At 42.5% G+C, this 18,061-nt stretch overlaps 1 protein-coding gene across 2 annotated transcripts in view; it reads right to left on the bottom strand.

Annotated features, from left to right (window-relative positions):
• The window catches only part of NT5E (5'-nucleotidase ecto), a 93,135-nt gene that overhangs the window by 26,810 nt on the left and 48,264 nt on the right, over positions 1 to 18,061 (bottom strand). For both annotated transcript variants that reach the window (XM_075597892.1, XM_075597891.1), the window contains exon 4: positions 5,760 to 5,957. In XM_075597892.1, coding sequence (XP_075454007.1) covers positions 5,760 to 5,957 — 198 coding nt within the window. The remainder of the gene's footprint in view (positions 1 to 5,759; positions 5,958 to 18,061) is intronic.

The raw sequence follows: 18,061 nt of genomic DNA on the forward strand, positions 1-18,061 counted from the left end.
CCCCCATTACATTTGGTGTCACGTGGTAAATGTGCTACAGGCCCTAGAAAATAATAATAATAATAATAATAATAATAATAATATGTTCTTGTATAGCGCTACTAGTTTTACGTAGCACTTTACAGACACATTTTGCAGGCACAGGTCCCTGCCCCGTGGAGCTTACAATCTATGTTGTTTGGTGCCTGTGGCACAGGGAGATAAAGTGACGTGCCCAAGGTCACAAGGAGCCGACAATTGAGCTGAGAATTGAACCAGGTTTTTTATTTATTTATTTATAAAATATTTTACCAGGAAGTAATACATTGAGAGTTACCTCTCGTTTTCAAGTATGTCCTGGGCACAGAGTTAAGACAAATAATACATGGTTACAAATACAGTTACATAAATGAACAGGGTATACATTATATACAAGACATTGCATGCACAGTTAAAGAAAATATATATTATGAGCGTATGAAACAGTTACAGACCACATTAAAATGTGAGACAGCCTTAGATTTGAAAGAACTTAAACTGGTGGTGGATGTGAGAGTCTCTGGTTGTTCCAGTTTTGGGGTGCACGGTAAGAGAAGGAGGAACGGCCGGATACTTTGTTGAGCCTTGGGACCATGAACAGTCTTTTGGAGTCTGATCTCAGGTGATAAGTGGTGCATGTGGTAGGGGTGAGGAGCTTGTTCAGGTAGCTGGGTAGCTTGCCTATAAAGAATTTAAAGGCAAGACAGGAAAGGTGAACTTTGCGCCTAGACTCTAGTGATGACCAATCTAGTTCTTTGAGCATTTCTCAGTGATGTGTGTTGTAGTTGCATTGGAGAACAAAACGACAAATTGAATTGTAGAGGGTGTCAAGTTTGCTAAGGTGGGTTTGAGGTGCCGTGCCATATACTATGTCTCCATAGTCAATAATTGGCATTAGCATCTGCTGTGCAATACGCTTTCTGACCAGGAGACTTAGGGAGGATTTTTTCCTGTAAAGTACCCCTAGTTTGGCATACAGTAGGTCTTGGTTGTCACGGTATCAATGTGCATTCCGAATGTTAAGTGGGAGTCAAACTATAAGCCCAGGTATTTAAAACTAGTGACAGCGGTTAGGGTGGTGTTAGTGTTGGTTCTAATATGGAGCTCAGTCGCTGGAAGCTTTAAGAATTTAGTCTTGGTCCCAAATACCATTGTTACAGTCTTGTCAGTGTTTAAAAACAGTTTGTTTTGGGAAATCCAGTTTTCGAGTCTCAAAAAGTCAGACTGAAGTATGTGTTGAAGGTCAGAGAGGCTATGGCTGTGTGCATATAGGATTGTGTCATCTGCATACATGTGTATTGAGGCTTCCTTACAAGCTGTGGGAAGATCATTAATGAACACTGAGAAGAGTAGGGGCCCCACAATTGAGCCTTGCGGGACACCACAGGTGATATCCAGGGGGTTGGAGTTAGAGCCTGAGATGGACACATGTTGGGATCTTCCTAATAGGTAGGACTGAAACCAGTTTAAAGCATGCTTCCCTATTCCAGAGCTCTGGAGCTTGTCAAGCAGGATAGCATGATCAACTGTATCAAAAGCCTTTGCAAAATCTAGGAATACTGCACCAGTGAGTTGTCCCCGTTCCATTTCAACTGGATTTCATTGCAAACTTTTAGCAGGGTAGTTATGGGTAGGTTCTACAGGGTAGGTTCTCAGTGCCAGTCAGTGTCTTTACTCACTGAGCCACCCTTTCTCCCTAAAAAGAGCGGCATCTCTGCATACCATCCCCAGTAGATGGCCCCCATTATTTTTTTACATTTTTTTTTTGTTTGTTTCAATCTTTTTTTATTACATTTTTTTTATAGATTATTTCGGGATACTTATAGTACCAGTGAAGTTACCGTATTTAAATACCCCTTGGGGGAAACAAAATGTCTGCCAAGTATCAGGCCAATAGGAAGCTGTAACATCATCAGTTGTGGCTTCCTATTGGATGGCCATTTAAATCCCCTTTAAAATCCAGGAAGTGATACCGGTGACTTCACCAGTAAGTATCTGCGGTTCAGCTCAGGAGGACACCCCACTATTCCAATCATGTAAAGTAAAAGAGGTTAGTTTGGATGCATTGGTCATATAAATAAACATACAATCATTTGGTAACGACCCCGTGGTAGAAACGCAATAAATGCAAAAATATCAGCTGAAATATAGAGAATACTATTTTTAACAAGTGTTAATAAAGGTCATATACAGATGCAGCGGCCATTATTCGAACAAATCTCGAAATAGATTCTCGAGATACAGGCCCCGTTATGGGGTGCCGGTATCTCCTATGCATGGAAATGTCTCGCGTCACGTGATCGGGACATTTCCATGCATAGGAGATACCGGCACCCCATTACGGGGCCTGTATCTCGGGAAGTAGGGGGTACCCGGACTTGAAATCAATGCGGTTCAGCTCCGGAGACCCCCTTCTACGTTACTGTAATATTTAAAATTAAATAAACCCCCGCAATCGATGTGAGAGGCGCGCAGTTAGAGTGACTGATTCAGCCTCTCTCTTACGGCACATCTATTACAGGCAGGCAGACCCCGGTAGGACTCACACAGCAGGGACCCCTGCTGTGTTAATCCGTTGGGCCATTAGTCTGCCGCGGCAAAACTAGTGAATATATCTCAACCTCCACGTGGCATAATGCAATATTTACCCAGGTATATAACGGCCGCAGCATCTGTAGGTATTGTAAAGCTGAATAGTGAGGGGGGGGGGGGGGGGATGAGGGGGGAGGGGGGTTGGAGGTGAAGTTTGTGCTTTATGTATGACTCATTCATGTTTTTGTTTGATCCATTTTCCCATTAACTAGTCTTAAAACATATTTTCTAAAGACCCACTTTAGCTGTGTCCAGTATATTGCCAGTTCAACTAAAAAAACTGCAATTGTTGCCAATTTTTCTAAAATTTCCTTAGTTTAAACTGCCAATATAATAGTATATAAATTCCAAGGTTAGGTAACCCAGTAAAAGGGTTTGGCAGTCCATTACAAGGTAAGCTTTAAAGAAGTGATAATATACTCTTACAAGAACATACAGGGGCCTATGCACCAAGCGTTCATAAGCCACTTATTGGACAAAATGCCTACTACGATTATGTATGCGATAAAATAATGAATCGCCAAAAATGTCAGTGTTCAAAAAAAAAAACCGCCAAGTGAGCGGCGGTAAGCCAGTTATCGGCAGGTTCTGAAACGCGTGCAATTCTAGAAGCCGCAATTAGATTATTGAGGCCAATCACGGCTCTAGAATGGCGAGTTTCTCCCAAAATCCTCACACCTGGAAAAGTTGGCGTGAAGGTGGTGAGAACCTGCTGAGAAGCGGCGAAACGGGACTTAGAAAAAAAAATGCTAGAATGATTGATTGTGGCCCCCGCGGGTGTCTGTGGGCCCTCGTGTGGTCCTATGGGTTGACCCCATAGGTGTTCGTTGGTCCTCAGGTGGTGCCCTTGGGTGGTCCAAGCGGTGCCAATCAAATTTGTTTAAACATTTAAATAAATACACCCCCTTCCTCTCCCCCCCCCAACACATACAGTACAGTAATGGTCAAAATAACTAATGTCCCTGTGGGTGTCTGTGGGCCCTCGGGTGGTCCTTGTGAGTGTCCGGGGGTCCTCAGGTGGTGCCAATGGGTGTCTGTGGGCCCTCGGGTGGTCCCCAGGGGTTTACGGTGCCAATCGTGTGGGATTTTGTTTTTACATTTACATAAATACACCCTCCTCCCTCCCCCCCCCCAACACATACAGTACAGTAATGGTCAAAATAACTATTAACCAGATATGGATAATAGCTCATTTGCCCATTATTAAATCAAACATTAGCCAGCCAGCAGAAATAAAGTAAATAAACCTTTCTACTTACCCCTGCCATCATGAAGGGCATCCTCTTCAACATACTGCAAGGCAATGTCCTCTGTATTTTTTATTGTATTCTTTCTGTCAACAATCTAATGGCCCCTAACCTGTTAATCACCTTAACGGTTAACCCACCCTCCCCCACTACCCAACCTGGAGGCCTAACCACCCACCCCAGGCCCTCTATACCCACCCAGTACCCATTAAATGGCATAGTGGTGTATCATACCCATATAATATGGGCATGATAAGCCACTATAGCACTCAATCGACACCCTAATAAAATAAGTCTCAAGGCCAAAAATACACAATAATAAAACATATACACAAGTACCTAAACACCACAATCCAAGACATAATAGCACTAGCCAACCAAGTAAATAAATACAAGCACTAGCCACCAATCAATTAAATCATTTAAAGCCCAAACCAACAAATCAATTAATTAATTAAACCACTAGCCAACACATTTACAACCAGTAGCCAACAAAGTAATTAAATAAAAATGCTAAACCATTGGAAAATTAAATAAAAACAAGCCATCCAAATTACAAACAATGTAAGCCAAACAATAAACAGAAAAATAAAATAAAACAAAATCAATAGAAAAAAAGCATTTGTCAAAAAATGCATTGGCTATCAATGTATTGATCTGTGCCCTAAATGGGCACAGATTAATACACACTTAGTCAATGGTCAATGGGCAATGAAAACATGAAAATACAATAAAAAAACTGTAAAAATACAATTACATACATTCAATATTTTTTTTTACCTTTAGAAGCGTTGGTCCTCTGAATCCTGGCGAATCTGCAAGCTCTCGTACCGCAACGTCAAAGTCAATCCAATGCCATCCACCTTGAAGATCCGGAACAGGTAACAAAATTATTCTCTCTTTTATCTTTAATCGCCGTCTTCTTTCTTCATCTGTCATTATTTCTCTTTCTTTTTTGTAATCTTCTATCATCTTCATCTGTCAATCCAAAAACCACGTTAGATTCCAACCGATGTTGTCTCGTCGGCTTCTTGAGGTAAAATGAGACATCAAGGCCTTATATATGGCCTGTGACATCACTTTGGACATGGGTGTGGACATGGGCATAGACCTCTATGTGTTTGATTGCCTGCACGGTCGCGCTCATCATGGACGCGACCCAACACTATTTGCCCGATTTAACAAAGCTTAGTGCATCTGGACCTCAGAAATGTGTCTCAAATGTGTCCAACTTGAAAAGTGCATTACGGTAGAAGTATTTCAAATTCATCAAATATTAAATAATAGCTGGGATACATGTTACAATGCTCAATATAAGGTTTACATTACTAAGGAGTAGACTAGAAACATTGTAAACAGCAATTATACAATTTTGCTAGGAAAAGCAGCTATGGCTAGAATATTCATATTTGTACCTGTATAACTTTTTAGATTAGAGGCTACGCAGTAATCCATGAATGTGGGGTTGTGAATCTAATAGATATAATTAGATATAATTAGATCTTCAAATCAGTGGTTGATCTATTTTACTCTGATGTCAGATATCCATCTGATGTCCTTAGGACAGAGATCCTAACAGGGACTGAAACGTTGATCCGATAACTTCATAAATTCTTAAATTTTTCACCAAGTTCTCTGGAGTGCCAGCTATTAATATTTTTCCTGATTGAAGGCTGCTTGCAGTGGCAGTCTGAGCACCCGTGGCAGCTCACTACCAGGACACATGAGAGTGCTCCTTTCAAAAACAACTATCATAATACCAGACAGAATACAATAGTAAAATCAGCACAACAAAATGTACGTAATCTTCTAAAATACTGTTGTATTAATAATACTGCTATGCTAGTAAAGGAATACATTTTAAACTCTGTCAAAAAGGAAAGAAAGGTGGATTTGGCTAACCTTCTGGAATGCTGCTGTTCAACAGAATTGGATTTCCGGAAGAATGCAAAACATTTCCTTGTTCATCAAAGGTAACATTTAAATAACCAAGATATTTTCCAAAAGCATATGCTTGAACAACTGGAACTGAACGTCCATCATCTGAGGTTACCATGAATGGATATTGACCAACTGGAACATCATTGGAAGGTGGAGGGCCTGTCAACAAATCAAATTTGTATTAGCGAATGTTGCACATACTGTAAGTAGGAATGTTTTTAACACAGGTAGTTTGCACAGAATATAAGATACATAGGGAGAACATGCAAACAAAAAGTGGACACAACACTTATCTGGAAAGAGATCCACCCTCTCAAAACTGTGAATTTAATGATGGACTTTACCGATCTCATTTCATAGTTCATTTTAATACGACACCAATAGTTTTTGAAATGCATTCCCCCCCAAAATATAGTTTCTGAGAACACATGTTCATATATCAAGGCATAACTAGTGCAAACCTGGGGTAAAAATTCAATCACATGTATCATAAAAAAAATGATAAGCTTTTCAATAAAATACTTTTCTTTAACATGTGCAGTGACATTTTTGTGCCAGAATTAAATGGAAGGGATGGAAGTAGCGCCAATCAAAAGACCCCCTAACAATATACACCAGCACAGAAGAGAGTGTGTAATAAGGGTATACAAAAAATTAAAATAAATATTGTACTTTAAGTCCCGCAGCTAGAGTCCAAGGAGTTGATTCCAATTCCTCCAGAAAACGTTTGCAGAGAAGAAAAAAGTCCTCCAGCATGTGGATTCAAGTCGTCATCCCCAATATATGGATAGGGTGAATAAGGAAAGAAAAATAAAGACAAAAGACAGGGGTATAATGTGTGTATACAGAATATACCATATATGTATATATTTAAAAACATACACTTACATGTGACTATTTCACACTTGGAAGAAACTTCTCCACACTGTCCACAACGATGTCTTCAATAAAGTAGAGGAGAAAAGGACATGGCATAATAAAATTAAATAGCAATAGAAAAATGAAAGATAGGATACACTCACAAACGACTAAAACAGATTGGTATTTGTGCATAGCTTTCCAGCATCAGCTCTCTCTGGTTGGGTCAGCCTTCCCACGTCTATCCCTCTCCTGTGAGATCTCTGCCTCAGCTGTTTTAGGAGCTGACTCCTTTATGTGTGCTGCACTGGCTTCTTTGGCTTGTTTACAGTTTAGTTAAGCCAAAAATCATTAGTTGAGCCAAAAATCAAACGCGTTTCGCTCTAGGCACCTACGAAGCCTAGAGCGAAACGCGTTTGATGATTTTTGATCACCGCAAGCCACCATAGCTCACGGAGACAGCCAGTGCCCAATCAGCTGCACAAACTGACGGAGGTCTGTGTGCATGCGCATTCCAGGTCCTAAGCGAAGGACACCAATGGGAAGCTCAACTGTGCTGTAAATAAGCCAAGGAAGCCGGTGCAGCACACAGACAGGAGGCGGCTTCTAAAAAAGCTGAGGCAGATACCGCGCAGAGACCTCACAGGAGAGGGATAGACGTGGGAAGGCTGACCCAACCGGATAGAGCTGATGCTGGAAAGCTATGCACAAATGCCAATGTGTTTTAGCCGTTTGTGAGTGTATCCTATCTTTTATTTTTCTATTTTTATTAAATTTTATTATGCCATGTCCTTTTCTCCTCTACTTTATTGAAAACATCATTGTGGACAGTGTGGAGGAGTTTCTTCCAAGTGTGAAATAGTCACATGTAAGTGTATGTTTTTAAGTATATACATATATGGTATATTCTGTATACACACATTATACCACTGTCTTTTGTCTGTTTTTCTGTCATTCTCCCTATCCATACATCAGGGATGACGACTTGAATCCACGCGCTGGAGGACTTTTTTCTTCTGTGCCAGAATTAGACTCATTTTGCCTTGATAAATAGGACCATACGTATCAAGTGAAACTTGATGTGAATGTATCAAAGTGGTCTGCACCACTTTTGTTCTACTGAGCGGGTTGGGCTGTGGATAATGGAGATGGGAGGAAAATGTCAGCACAATGTTAGAAAATGTGGGCCCACAATTGGTGCAGGTTTATTTTCACTGCGTGTCAGATAAAGCCGGTCTGAGGTGGTGTCAACCTTTGCTATTAAGAGTTCTGCGACAAATGTAAGAAACAAGCTTCCTACTTGCCGGTGCAAATAATTACCCCTCTACTACAGAAAAGAAATGAGAACAGCTTACATAACTTTTTTTTTTTTTTTTTTAAAGGTCACAAAAAGTATATATTTAAAAAAACTATTGGTTTCAGCGTTACCCCTTCCCTACCACTGGGACATGCAGTTATTTGGGGGTTTGTATCAAAGCTTGGTGTACATGTTGCAACTCTGGTGCAAAGTAATATGGGATTTGGCAAAGGTCCCGATGAAAGGTCCGTATGTTCCTGGCTTTCACATAAAATGGAGAATTGCATTATGAACTTGTGTGTAGAGATGTAGTTTGTACCTCTGTCCTACAGGAAACCTGCATTTTGAAGAATTTGTCAAAGAAACACAATTACTGTACATTAAAGTGTTTACAGAATCTACCCAATGAAATAGTATATTCCAGGGGTGCACAAACTTTTGTTGCTGCGCCCCCTGCTGCTCTCCCGCAGTGTTTGCACCCCCCCTTACCTTAGTGCGGCATCAAATGACGCGGCGTCATTTGATGCCACGTTGCCATGGCGACGCATCCTGAAGCTAGCTGAATCTCGGTAAGTGTAGTGGCAGAGACCTCACGCGGCGCCCCGGCAATTAATTTAAATGCCTTGCAGAAGAGCGCAGGACCTCTGCAACCGCCGTGCCCCCCCCCCCCCACAAAAATCTCACGCCCTCCAGTTTGCGCACTCCTGGCTTATACAATATTGATAGAGAACAAGCAAAATGCAATTACAATTTTAAGAGGTTATATACTTTCCTTATACTTGACATCAAGAAAAGTGCTGTAAAACTATAAATGATTTATTTTGTTCATATAATACAGGGATCATTACATTGATGTACATTTGCTTCTCTTTTTTTTTTAGGTTAGTTTTGCATATCATATAACTAGTACCACATTATTCAAGTGTCTTAGTCTCTTTACATTTTCAACATTCAATTTTTGTTTAATAGAAAATAGAAGTATTAGAATAGGGCGTAGTCTCTTCCAATCATTTTCTTTACAGAGAAAGACAGTCCTTGGACGTAAATGTAGCATGTTAAACAGGTTTCATGTACAAACAATCAGACAAATACCGGATAAGCATTTCATTTAGCTTTGGGCAGTTTTTAGAAACTTTATTTAGCGTTTCTTGGTGATATGCGGACATAAGAATGGCAACTGTTTGTATAGAAATTACAAAGCCATCTATAGTGAAACTGATACACATAGTAATTTATAAGCTGGCACTCAGGAGAAAATAAAACATGTTCATTTTAAATAGAATGCAAAGTAAACCTGTTACTTTAAGGGATGATTAAATATTTCACAAGGAGTTGATTACTCCGTTTATTATTATTATTATTATTATTATTATTTTTGTTTTTAACCAGTTATGTGGGACTGGCCCTTAAGTATATTTTCAGAAGTACTTTAAGTTGACGTGCTCCTATAAAATGCTTGACCCAGTATTTTTTTTTTTAATGCTCAAATGTTGAGATTTTTGGGAGTTGTGGGGTACAGAAAAAGGAAGAAAAGGAAATATATGGGGGTGGGGAAGACAAAGGGACCTTATCAAGCATAAAGATACATAAACCAAAAGAATTAACCCTTTAACATAGCATATGGATAGCAGCAGAGAAAAAAAGGTTGTGAAGGGGAGGGTTTATCCAGATATTAAAGGGGTAAAAAAAGGGGGGGGGAGACAGGGAGTTGCAATAGAAACAAAAAAAGACCCTCATGGTTACCTCTTACTCAAATCTTTACATTCTACAAATATATAACATTTGACTTAGACTTTATATGACATCACATAGGGCTATTGCATCTGGATTGATTAAAGCTGGCAAACCAGGGCGCCCAGACTTGAAAGTATCAGTAAAGTATGCTGTTAACTTTCCATAGACAATACATCCCAAATGTTATTCTTAATTTGGTTTAGCATGGGAGGAATAGGGGACTTCCACTGACTGGCAATTACACATTTGACCGCTATAAATACATGTGAAACAAAAATACCAGTGAGGCCAGTAATACGGACAATGGGTCAAGCGGGACATGTTCACCCATTAATCTGGTGTGAATGCAGAAGATTTGATTCATTAATCTGGTTAATTTAGGGCATGACCACCAAATATGTGTCATAGACGCCATCTGACCGCAACCTCTCTAACACAGGGGATAGCAGGACGGGTACAAATGATGTAATTTAATTGTAAAATGCCACCTACATAACATTTTTCAGGCATGCTCTTTAGTGATAACACATATTGAAGAGTGGGCCGCTGCCTCTCATGTCTGCCCAGTCCTCCAGATCCAAGACCTTCCCTAATTCACACTCTCACTTTACCATATATTTATCTTTTACTTCATCACTTAAGGGAAATAATAACCTGTCAGCCGTTATAGTTATATTGGTAACCTTAGATGCTGAGCAGCACCCTCATATGATGTAACATATTATAGTGGTGCCCAGTAAGGACATTTCTTAATTGAAGACACCTCCAAAATTGAGAAGCACACTTTAAGGGATCTGTCTGAACATCCAAGATGCACGCTGACAGGAAGTGACATCATCTTGTCTGAAGCTACCACAACCATCATGCTTCCTGGAAATCCTGCCCTTACTCGCATGACAGGAAGTAAGCCCCCCTTTGGTTCTCATTGCCAGCAGCTGCCAGGCAGCTGCTACTAGGCTTTGCAGGCAGGCCAAAGCAGGCAGTTGCTACTAGGCTTTGCTTGTGCAAAGTACTTGTTACCTTGTCTTGTCTGAGCTCTGCCTTGCCTTTGTTTTGCCTGTTGCCTGTCTTGACCTTGGAACTGAACCTGACTAACCCTTGCCTGCCACCCGCCTCAACCACATAACCGGACCTGACTGCTCTTTGCCTGCCGCGACCCGGGAACCATACCTGACTACCCTTGTATCCCAGGGCAAGGTCGGTGTATTACTTCCTACCTCTGCCCTGCGAGTCCATATTCTGTCTTGCAGTTAGCAACGTTACACATTGAACGAGCCAGGTAATGGACCCCGCAGAGGTAACGAACGCCGTTACCCATCAGGGCCAGCTTCTGGGCACCCATACCACCCATCTAGCTATGCTTGATCAGAAACTGGTTTCTATCTCTGCTACACTGCAGACCCTATGCAGTCACCTCAGTATCCCCAGTGTGACCCCATCTATGCCCGCGCCCTTAGCTAGTGACGCTGCACCAGTATCTGTGGTTCTAAGGGAGCCTCAGATCCCTACTCCTGTCCGCTATGGAGGGCTCCCCTCAGCTTGCAGAGGATTCCTGAACCAGTGCCAGGTGCAGTTCGACAAGCCACCATCATCCTTCCCTACCCACCGCTCTCGAGTGGCATAGATCTTCTCGCTCCTCACAGATGTAGCATTAGCTTGGGCATTACCTCTTTATGAAAATAAATCCCCCTTGTTGGACAATTCCGTCGCTTTCATGCAAATCTTCCGGACAATCTTTGATACCCCCGGCTGTACGGCTTCCGCTGAATTTGCACTAAAACAAGGCTCTCGCACTATGGGACAATATGCTATCTAGTTTAGGGCCCTGGCAGCAGAGACCGATTGGAATGAGGGGGCTTTGAAGGCTGCTTTCCATCAGGGTATTGAGGAGAGGTTGAAGGATGAATTGACATACAGGGACATACACGCAGATCTGGAAGGACTGATTGTACTTTGCATGTCCCTGGACCTTTGGATGAGTTAGGGATGTCAGGACCAGGATCATTCTCATAGATTCCGGTCTCTTCCATTGACTCTACCTATTCCGTCTCCATCCAATGAAATGTCAGGACAACCAACGGAACCCATGCAATGTTGGCAATTTGCGATTGATAGAACGGGAGAAGCAGCACCGGCGATCCTTGGGGTTGTGCCTCTACTGCGACGAGAAGGGTCACATGGTACGAACCTGTCCTAAGAAGTAGGGAAACGCCCGTGTCAGAGCAATTTGGGGAGTTTCCTCTGGGTATTTGCACCTTCTCCCCATCTCCTTGTCTTTTGATGGTCCCCATCTGCCTATCCTGGCAAGACCATTCCGTGAAAACCAAGGCTTTCGTGGACTCTGGAGCCACTGGTATATTTGTGGATAAGAACTTCGCTCAACGGATCAAGATTCCTCTCTAGATGAAGGACGTACCACTAGGTATATCTTCCATTGATGGCAGACCATTGGGATCAGGGGTCGTACCACAAGACTCAGTTCAAAATCAAGGCTACAGTTGGTGTTTTGCACCATGTACTCGTCCAACTGGACGTCATCAATTCCCCAGCCATCGATGTGGTTCTAGGACTTCCCTGGCTATGTACCCACAATCCCCAGATCGACTGGATTTCCGGTCAGATAACTTGGGATCTACCTGCCATGGCAAATGTATTTCACCCTGTCATCCTGTGGGTACTCTTCTACTAAAGGCACTGGAGGATTTACCCGGTCTCCAGGCCTGTTATTATGATCTTAAGCGGGTCTTCGACAAGGGGCAGGCCAAAGAATTACATGTGCATCGACCGTTTGATTGTTTGATCGATCTCCTTCCTGGGATGACTCCTCCTCGTGGACGTACGTATCCTCTTTCCGAACCTCAGACCAAGGCGATTAGGACGTACATTGATGAGGACCTCAAGCGAGGATTAATTTGCAAATCCTGTTCTCCTGCTGGTGCAGGTTTTTTCTTTGTGGCAAAGAAGGACGGATCATAGAGATCTTGTATTGACAACCAGGGTTTGAATAAAATTACGGTCAAGAACTGGTATCCACTTCCTCTGATCACCGAACTCTTTGATCTACGTGGGGCAACAGTTTTTTTTTTTTACCAAGCTCGATTTAAGAGGGGCTTTTAACCTTAGAAGGATAAGGTAAGGTGGCAAGTGGAAAAACCATTTTCAACACACGTGATGGCCACTACGAGTACTTGGTGATGCCCTTCAGCCTATGCAATGCACCCGCAGTGTTCCAGTTCTTTGTGAGCGAAATTTTCAGAGACATGTTAGACTCAGTTATCGTATACCTTGAAAATATCCTCATCTATTCTAAAACCCTGGAACAACTTCCTCAGCAGATGAGGGTGGTCCTTAAATGCCTCCTGGAGAACAATCTCTTCGCTAAATTCGAGAAGTGCGAATTCGATAAATACCATCTTTCTTTTCTCAGTTACATTATCTCTGCCCACGGCCTAGAAATGGATCCCGTCAAGGTTGCTGCTGTTCTGGACTGGCCAGTACCAAAGTAATTAAAAGCCAGAGACATTTGGGCTTCACAAATTATAACAGGCGATTTATTTGGGATTTTTCCAAAATCGTTGCACCCATTACAGCCATGACAAAAAAAACCAGACAGATCACATGTAAATTGTAAATACATTTTTACCACTATTATCTTATGCACTAATATATATCTCTGTTTTTTCCGAGATTACCAAATCGACGAATATCTGAATTTTAACTAGTAATATTAATGTGTTAATATCACTATGTTATATGTAGTGTGTCCAATTATAGGACAAATTTAAGAGATGGCAGAGTTAAGATATATAATGTTCATTTTACATATATAATTCATTGTTATATGCGCCGATTTTAAAGATATGTCAATTCGAGATATAATATGTATTTTATATATATAAATTCATTGTTATATGCGCCGATTTTAAAGATATGTTAATTATGTTTTTACGTATATTAGATAAAATGCTATGTGCCAATAGAAAGACTTATTAATGGTCATAGCCATTAGAGAGAGTTTTTATCCACCAATGTCTATCATGCTTATTAGAGGGCCAATCATATGTATTTAGAGGTAGGGCCAGTGGATATTTAAACCCCCAATGTGCAGCCAATAATCACTCCTGACGAAGCCATACACCTAATCTGCGAAACGCGTAGGAGTGTCCAGCCAACCAACATCCAGAGGGAAGACCGAGAACGCGCCCTCACCATAGAGCCCGGAGGTCTCAGACGCACCGGAAGTGACGCTGGCCACCGGCGTGGATGCTTGCTGATCACGCTGTTTTTTTTTATCATCCTAAGTGTAAGCCTCCATTTGTATTATGCTATAAGAATATATTTTTGTTGTCTACACTATTTGGTCTTTTTCTCTTTCTTGGAGATCGGTTGCTGGTAGTTGCTGCACTAACCACAGGCAACATCCACCCCTTAAAGTTGGATGACTGCTCCCTTTTGCTGCTTTTATGTGAGTAGCCATTCGTGAGCCTGTCACATTATTATTACATTCACTTTATGACATTTCTATACTATGTGATGTCTTTTTATTTTCACATGGCTGCAAGCTGCGCTCCTCTGGTTTTTTTGGAAGAATTCAACATGCAAGACTTTTGAAACAGTCTCATACTAAGGGTTGAGTGTGTCTGTTAAGCCTCTTATATTTTAGCACCTTAGTTCACTGTATATTGTCACTTATTTTGTCATGATATTTTGGCACATATTTATTTGGGCACTTAGTTTAATTTTTCCCATATTATATGCACGTTATTGGGTTTGTTAGAGCGCTATCAAGCACATTTTCTGTTATAAGATCACATGAACTGGTCTCCGCATGCGCAGGCAGATTTTCTGACGCTCAAGAGACTTTTTTTCCTCGGCATCCATCCTGAAACACCACGATCCTCATCATCCTTTTATCGTTGAAGTGAAGGCAGCTTGGAGCCCCTCAGCGACGGGGCTCATGACCGCTGGGACCAGGCTCCCTCCTCTTCCCACCCCTTACGGGGTCCCCTCACCCCTTGCGGGGTCCCTTCACCTGTAGCGCTAGGAAGCGCATTGCCTCCCTGTCTCGGCCAGACGGATGCTGCTTCCCCTCCCTTCTGCACACACGCCCCTCCCCCTTCCTCCCCTTTTCTTCCCACCATGCCTCGGGGGGGGGGGCTTAGGGGATTTAAACTGGGGAGAGAGCGGGAAGGCAGTCAGGCACAGGAAGGAACTCCCACCCACACTGCCCTTTGTGTGATAAACGTGACAGAATTGAATTATATTGTGTATGCTGTATTTTGTTTCCCCTTTCATATTATGGATAAAAGAAGGACTTTGATGTTGAAATACCTGAGGTGGACATTTTAAAGGCAGGTGTTGCCTTAGTCACGGCGGCTGTTGGGGGGGCGGGGGGAGTGCACGGTAACCTTGCCAGCGGGGGCTCTATGGTGCAGATAACCCCTAAAGCCTTCGGGTGGCGAGCGAGTGGACAGGGCTCATTTGTGCGTGATTCCTTGAGCCCAGTATCGCTTAACAGCCGGGCCAACGGGTGCCCGGCTTGGTGGGTGTGCGGGCCATGGTTGGGGTGCCTATGGCCTTTACCCGGGCGGGAGAGCATGCTGGCAGAGGTAGCACTCACCAAGGTTTATTATTTGTGTAAATAAAGCCGTGGCCCTTGAACCTCCAGACCTTTGTCATGTGTTTATTTATATGGCTGGGGGGGGGGGGGGTGATCAGAGAGGGGAGCTTTCTCGCAGGCTCCGAGGTCATGCCTCTGACGTTGGAGCAGGCACAGTCCTGTCACAGATAAGTTAGTTTCAGGGTCAGTTACATCCATGTTCCTTCTTCTCTAAAAAGTTTTCTCCTGCGGAACACAACTACGATGTGGGCAATCATGAACTTCTAACCGTTAAAATGGCCCAGGGGGAATGGAGACACCTTCTTGAGGAAACCACTGTGCCAGTCATGATTCTTACGAACCATAAAAACTTGGAATACCTCGAGGGAGCACGCAGGTTAAACACTCGCCGAGCTAGAGATGCACTTTTTTTTAGTCGCTTTAATTATCTGATCTCCTACTGCCCAGGTTCCAAGAATGTAAAGGCGGATGCCTCATCACGCCAATTCTTCACGGATGACACTGATTCGACGGAAAAGGGCCCCATCATTCCCTCATCTAAGATTGTGTCCGCAATTTTGATTCTTCATCGTATTCAAAAAGCCCAGACCAAGGTTCCCGCTGGAATAACCATTTCCCCATCCAAACTTTTAGTTCCCCCTCTCCTTCGGCAGGAGATTGTTCAATGGGGACATGACTCCAAGCTCGCAGACAACCTGGGGGTTCGGAAAACATGTGAGCTCCTTGAGAGGACCTTATGGTGGCCAGAATTTAAAACAGAGATACATGACATCGTCTCAGCCTGCAATGTGTGTGCCCGAACTAAGATTCATCGAACACTTCCTTGTGGGCTTCTACAGCCACTGCCTATACCCTCTAGTCCTTGGACACACCTTTCCATGGACTTTATTGTGGATTTTCCCCCCTCTCAAGGCATGAATACGATTTTGGTTATAGTTGATCGTTTTACTAAACAGTCTAATTTTGTACCCCTAAAAATGCTTCCCTCCTCCCCGGAACTGGCAGACATCACAAGGAGGTATTTCGTCTGCATGGACTGCCTTTACACATAGTCTCAGACAGGGGGTCTTAGCTCATCTCAAAATTTTGAAAGGCATTCCGCAGGTGATTAGGGATTGATCTCCATTTCTTATCTGCTTACCACCCACAATCTAATGGTCAAACTGAGTGCACAAATAAATCCCTGGAGCAATACCTCAGGTGTAATACTAATGAACATCAGAATGATTTGGCAGAGCTCCTATCACTAGCAGAGTTTGCCCGCAACAGTATCACATGACTCCCAGGGCTGTTCCCCATTTTTCACATCTTGGGGTTACCATCCCCGTATCCTTCCCCTTCATTCTCCACCAGGAGATGTTCCAGCGGGGATACCAGGGCACAGAATTTACAGGACCTTTGGAAGGGGATTCAGGCAACCCTTCGCTCAGCTACCAAGAGACTAAAGAAATCAGCGGATAAGCACAGGAGGCCATCACACCCATAATCCGTCGGGGATAAGGTATTTATTTATAAAAATGTTTTACCAGGAAGTAATACATTTTTAAGTATGTCCTGGGCATAGAGTTAAGATGACAAAAAATACATGGTTACATAAGTGAACAGGGTATTCATTATATACAAGACATTGCATGTACAGTTAGAGACCATATATATTATAGGCGTATGTAACAGTTACAGACCAGATTAAAATGTGAGACAGCTTTAGTTTTGGAAGAACTTAGACTGGAGGTGGTGTGAGAGTCTCTGGTAGAATGTTCCAGTTTTGGGGTGCACGGTAAGAGATGGCGCAGTGGCCGGATACTTTACTGAACCTTGGGACCATGAACAGTCTTTTGCCGTTTAAGTGCTGCATGTGGTAGGGGTGAGGAGCTTGTTCAGATAGATGGTAGCTTGCCCAGAAAGTATTTGAAGGCGAGACAGGAAAGATGAACTTTGCGCCTAGACTCAAGTGATGACCAATCCAGTTCTTTGAGCATTTTGCAGTGATGTGTGTTGTAGTTGCATTGGAGAACAAAACGGCATATTGAATTTTAGAGGGTATCAAGTTTTCGAAGGTGGGTTTGGGGTGCTGAGCCGTATAATATGTCCCCATAGTCGACAATTGGTATTACTATCTGTTGTGCGATATGCTTTCTGACCAGCAGACTTAGGGAGGATTTGTTCCTGTAAAGTACACCTAATTTGGCATATGTTTTGGATGTCAAGGTATGAATGTTCATCCCAAATGATAAATGGGAGTCAAACCATATGCCCAAGTATTTCAAACTAGTAACAGGAGTTAGAATGGTATTAGCGTTGGTTCTGATCTGGAGCTCAGTCATTGGAAGCTTTACAAATTTAGCCATGTTCTCATACAATTGTTACAGTCTTGTCAGTTTTTAGAAACAGTTTGTTTTGGGAAATCCAATTTTGAAGTCTCAAAAAGTCAGATTGAAGTATGTGTTCAAGGTCGGAGAGGCTAGGGCTGTGTGCAAATAAGACTGTGTCATCTGCATACATGTGTATTGAAGCTGCCTTACAAGCTGTAGGAAGATCATTGATGAACACGGAGAAGAGTAGGGGCCCCAGAACAGAGCCATGTGGGACACCAGAGGTGATATCCAAAGGGTTGGAGTTAGAGCCTGAGATAGACACATGTTGGCATCTACCTGATAGGTAGGAATGAAACCAGTTTAAAGCATGCTTCCCTATTCCAGAGCACTGGAGTTGGTTAAGCAAGATAACATGATCGGCAGCATCAAAAGGCTTTGC

Source organism: Ascaphus truei, chromosome 4 (assembly GCF_040206685.1).
Source record: "Ascaphus truei isolate aAscTru1 chromosome 4, aAscTru1.hap1, whole genome shotgun sequence".
NCBI classification, from domain to species: Eukaryota; Metazoa; Chordata; class Amphibia; order Anura; family Ascaphidae; genus Ascaphus; species Ascaphus truei.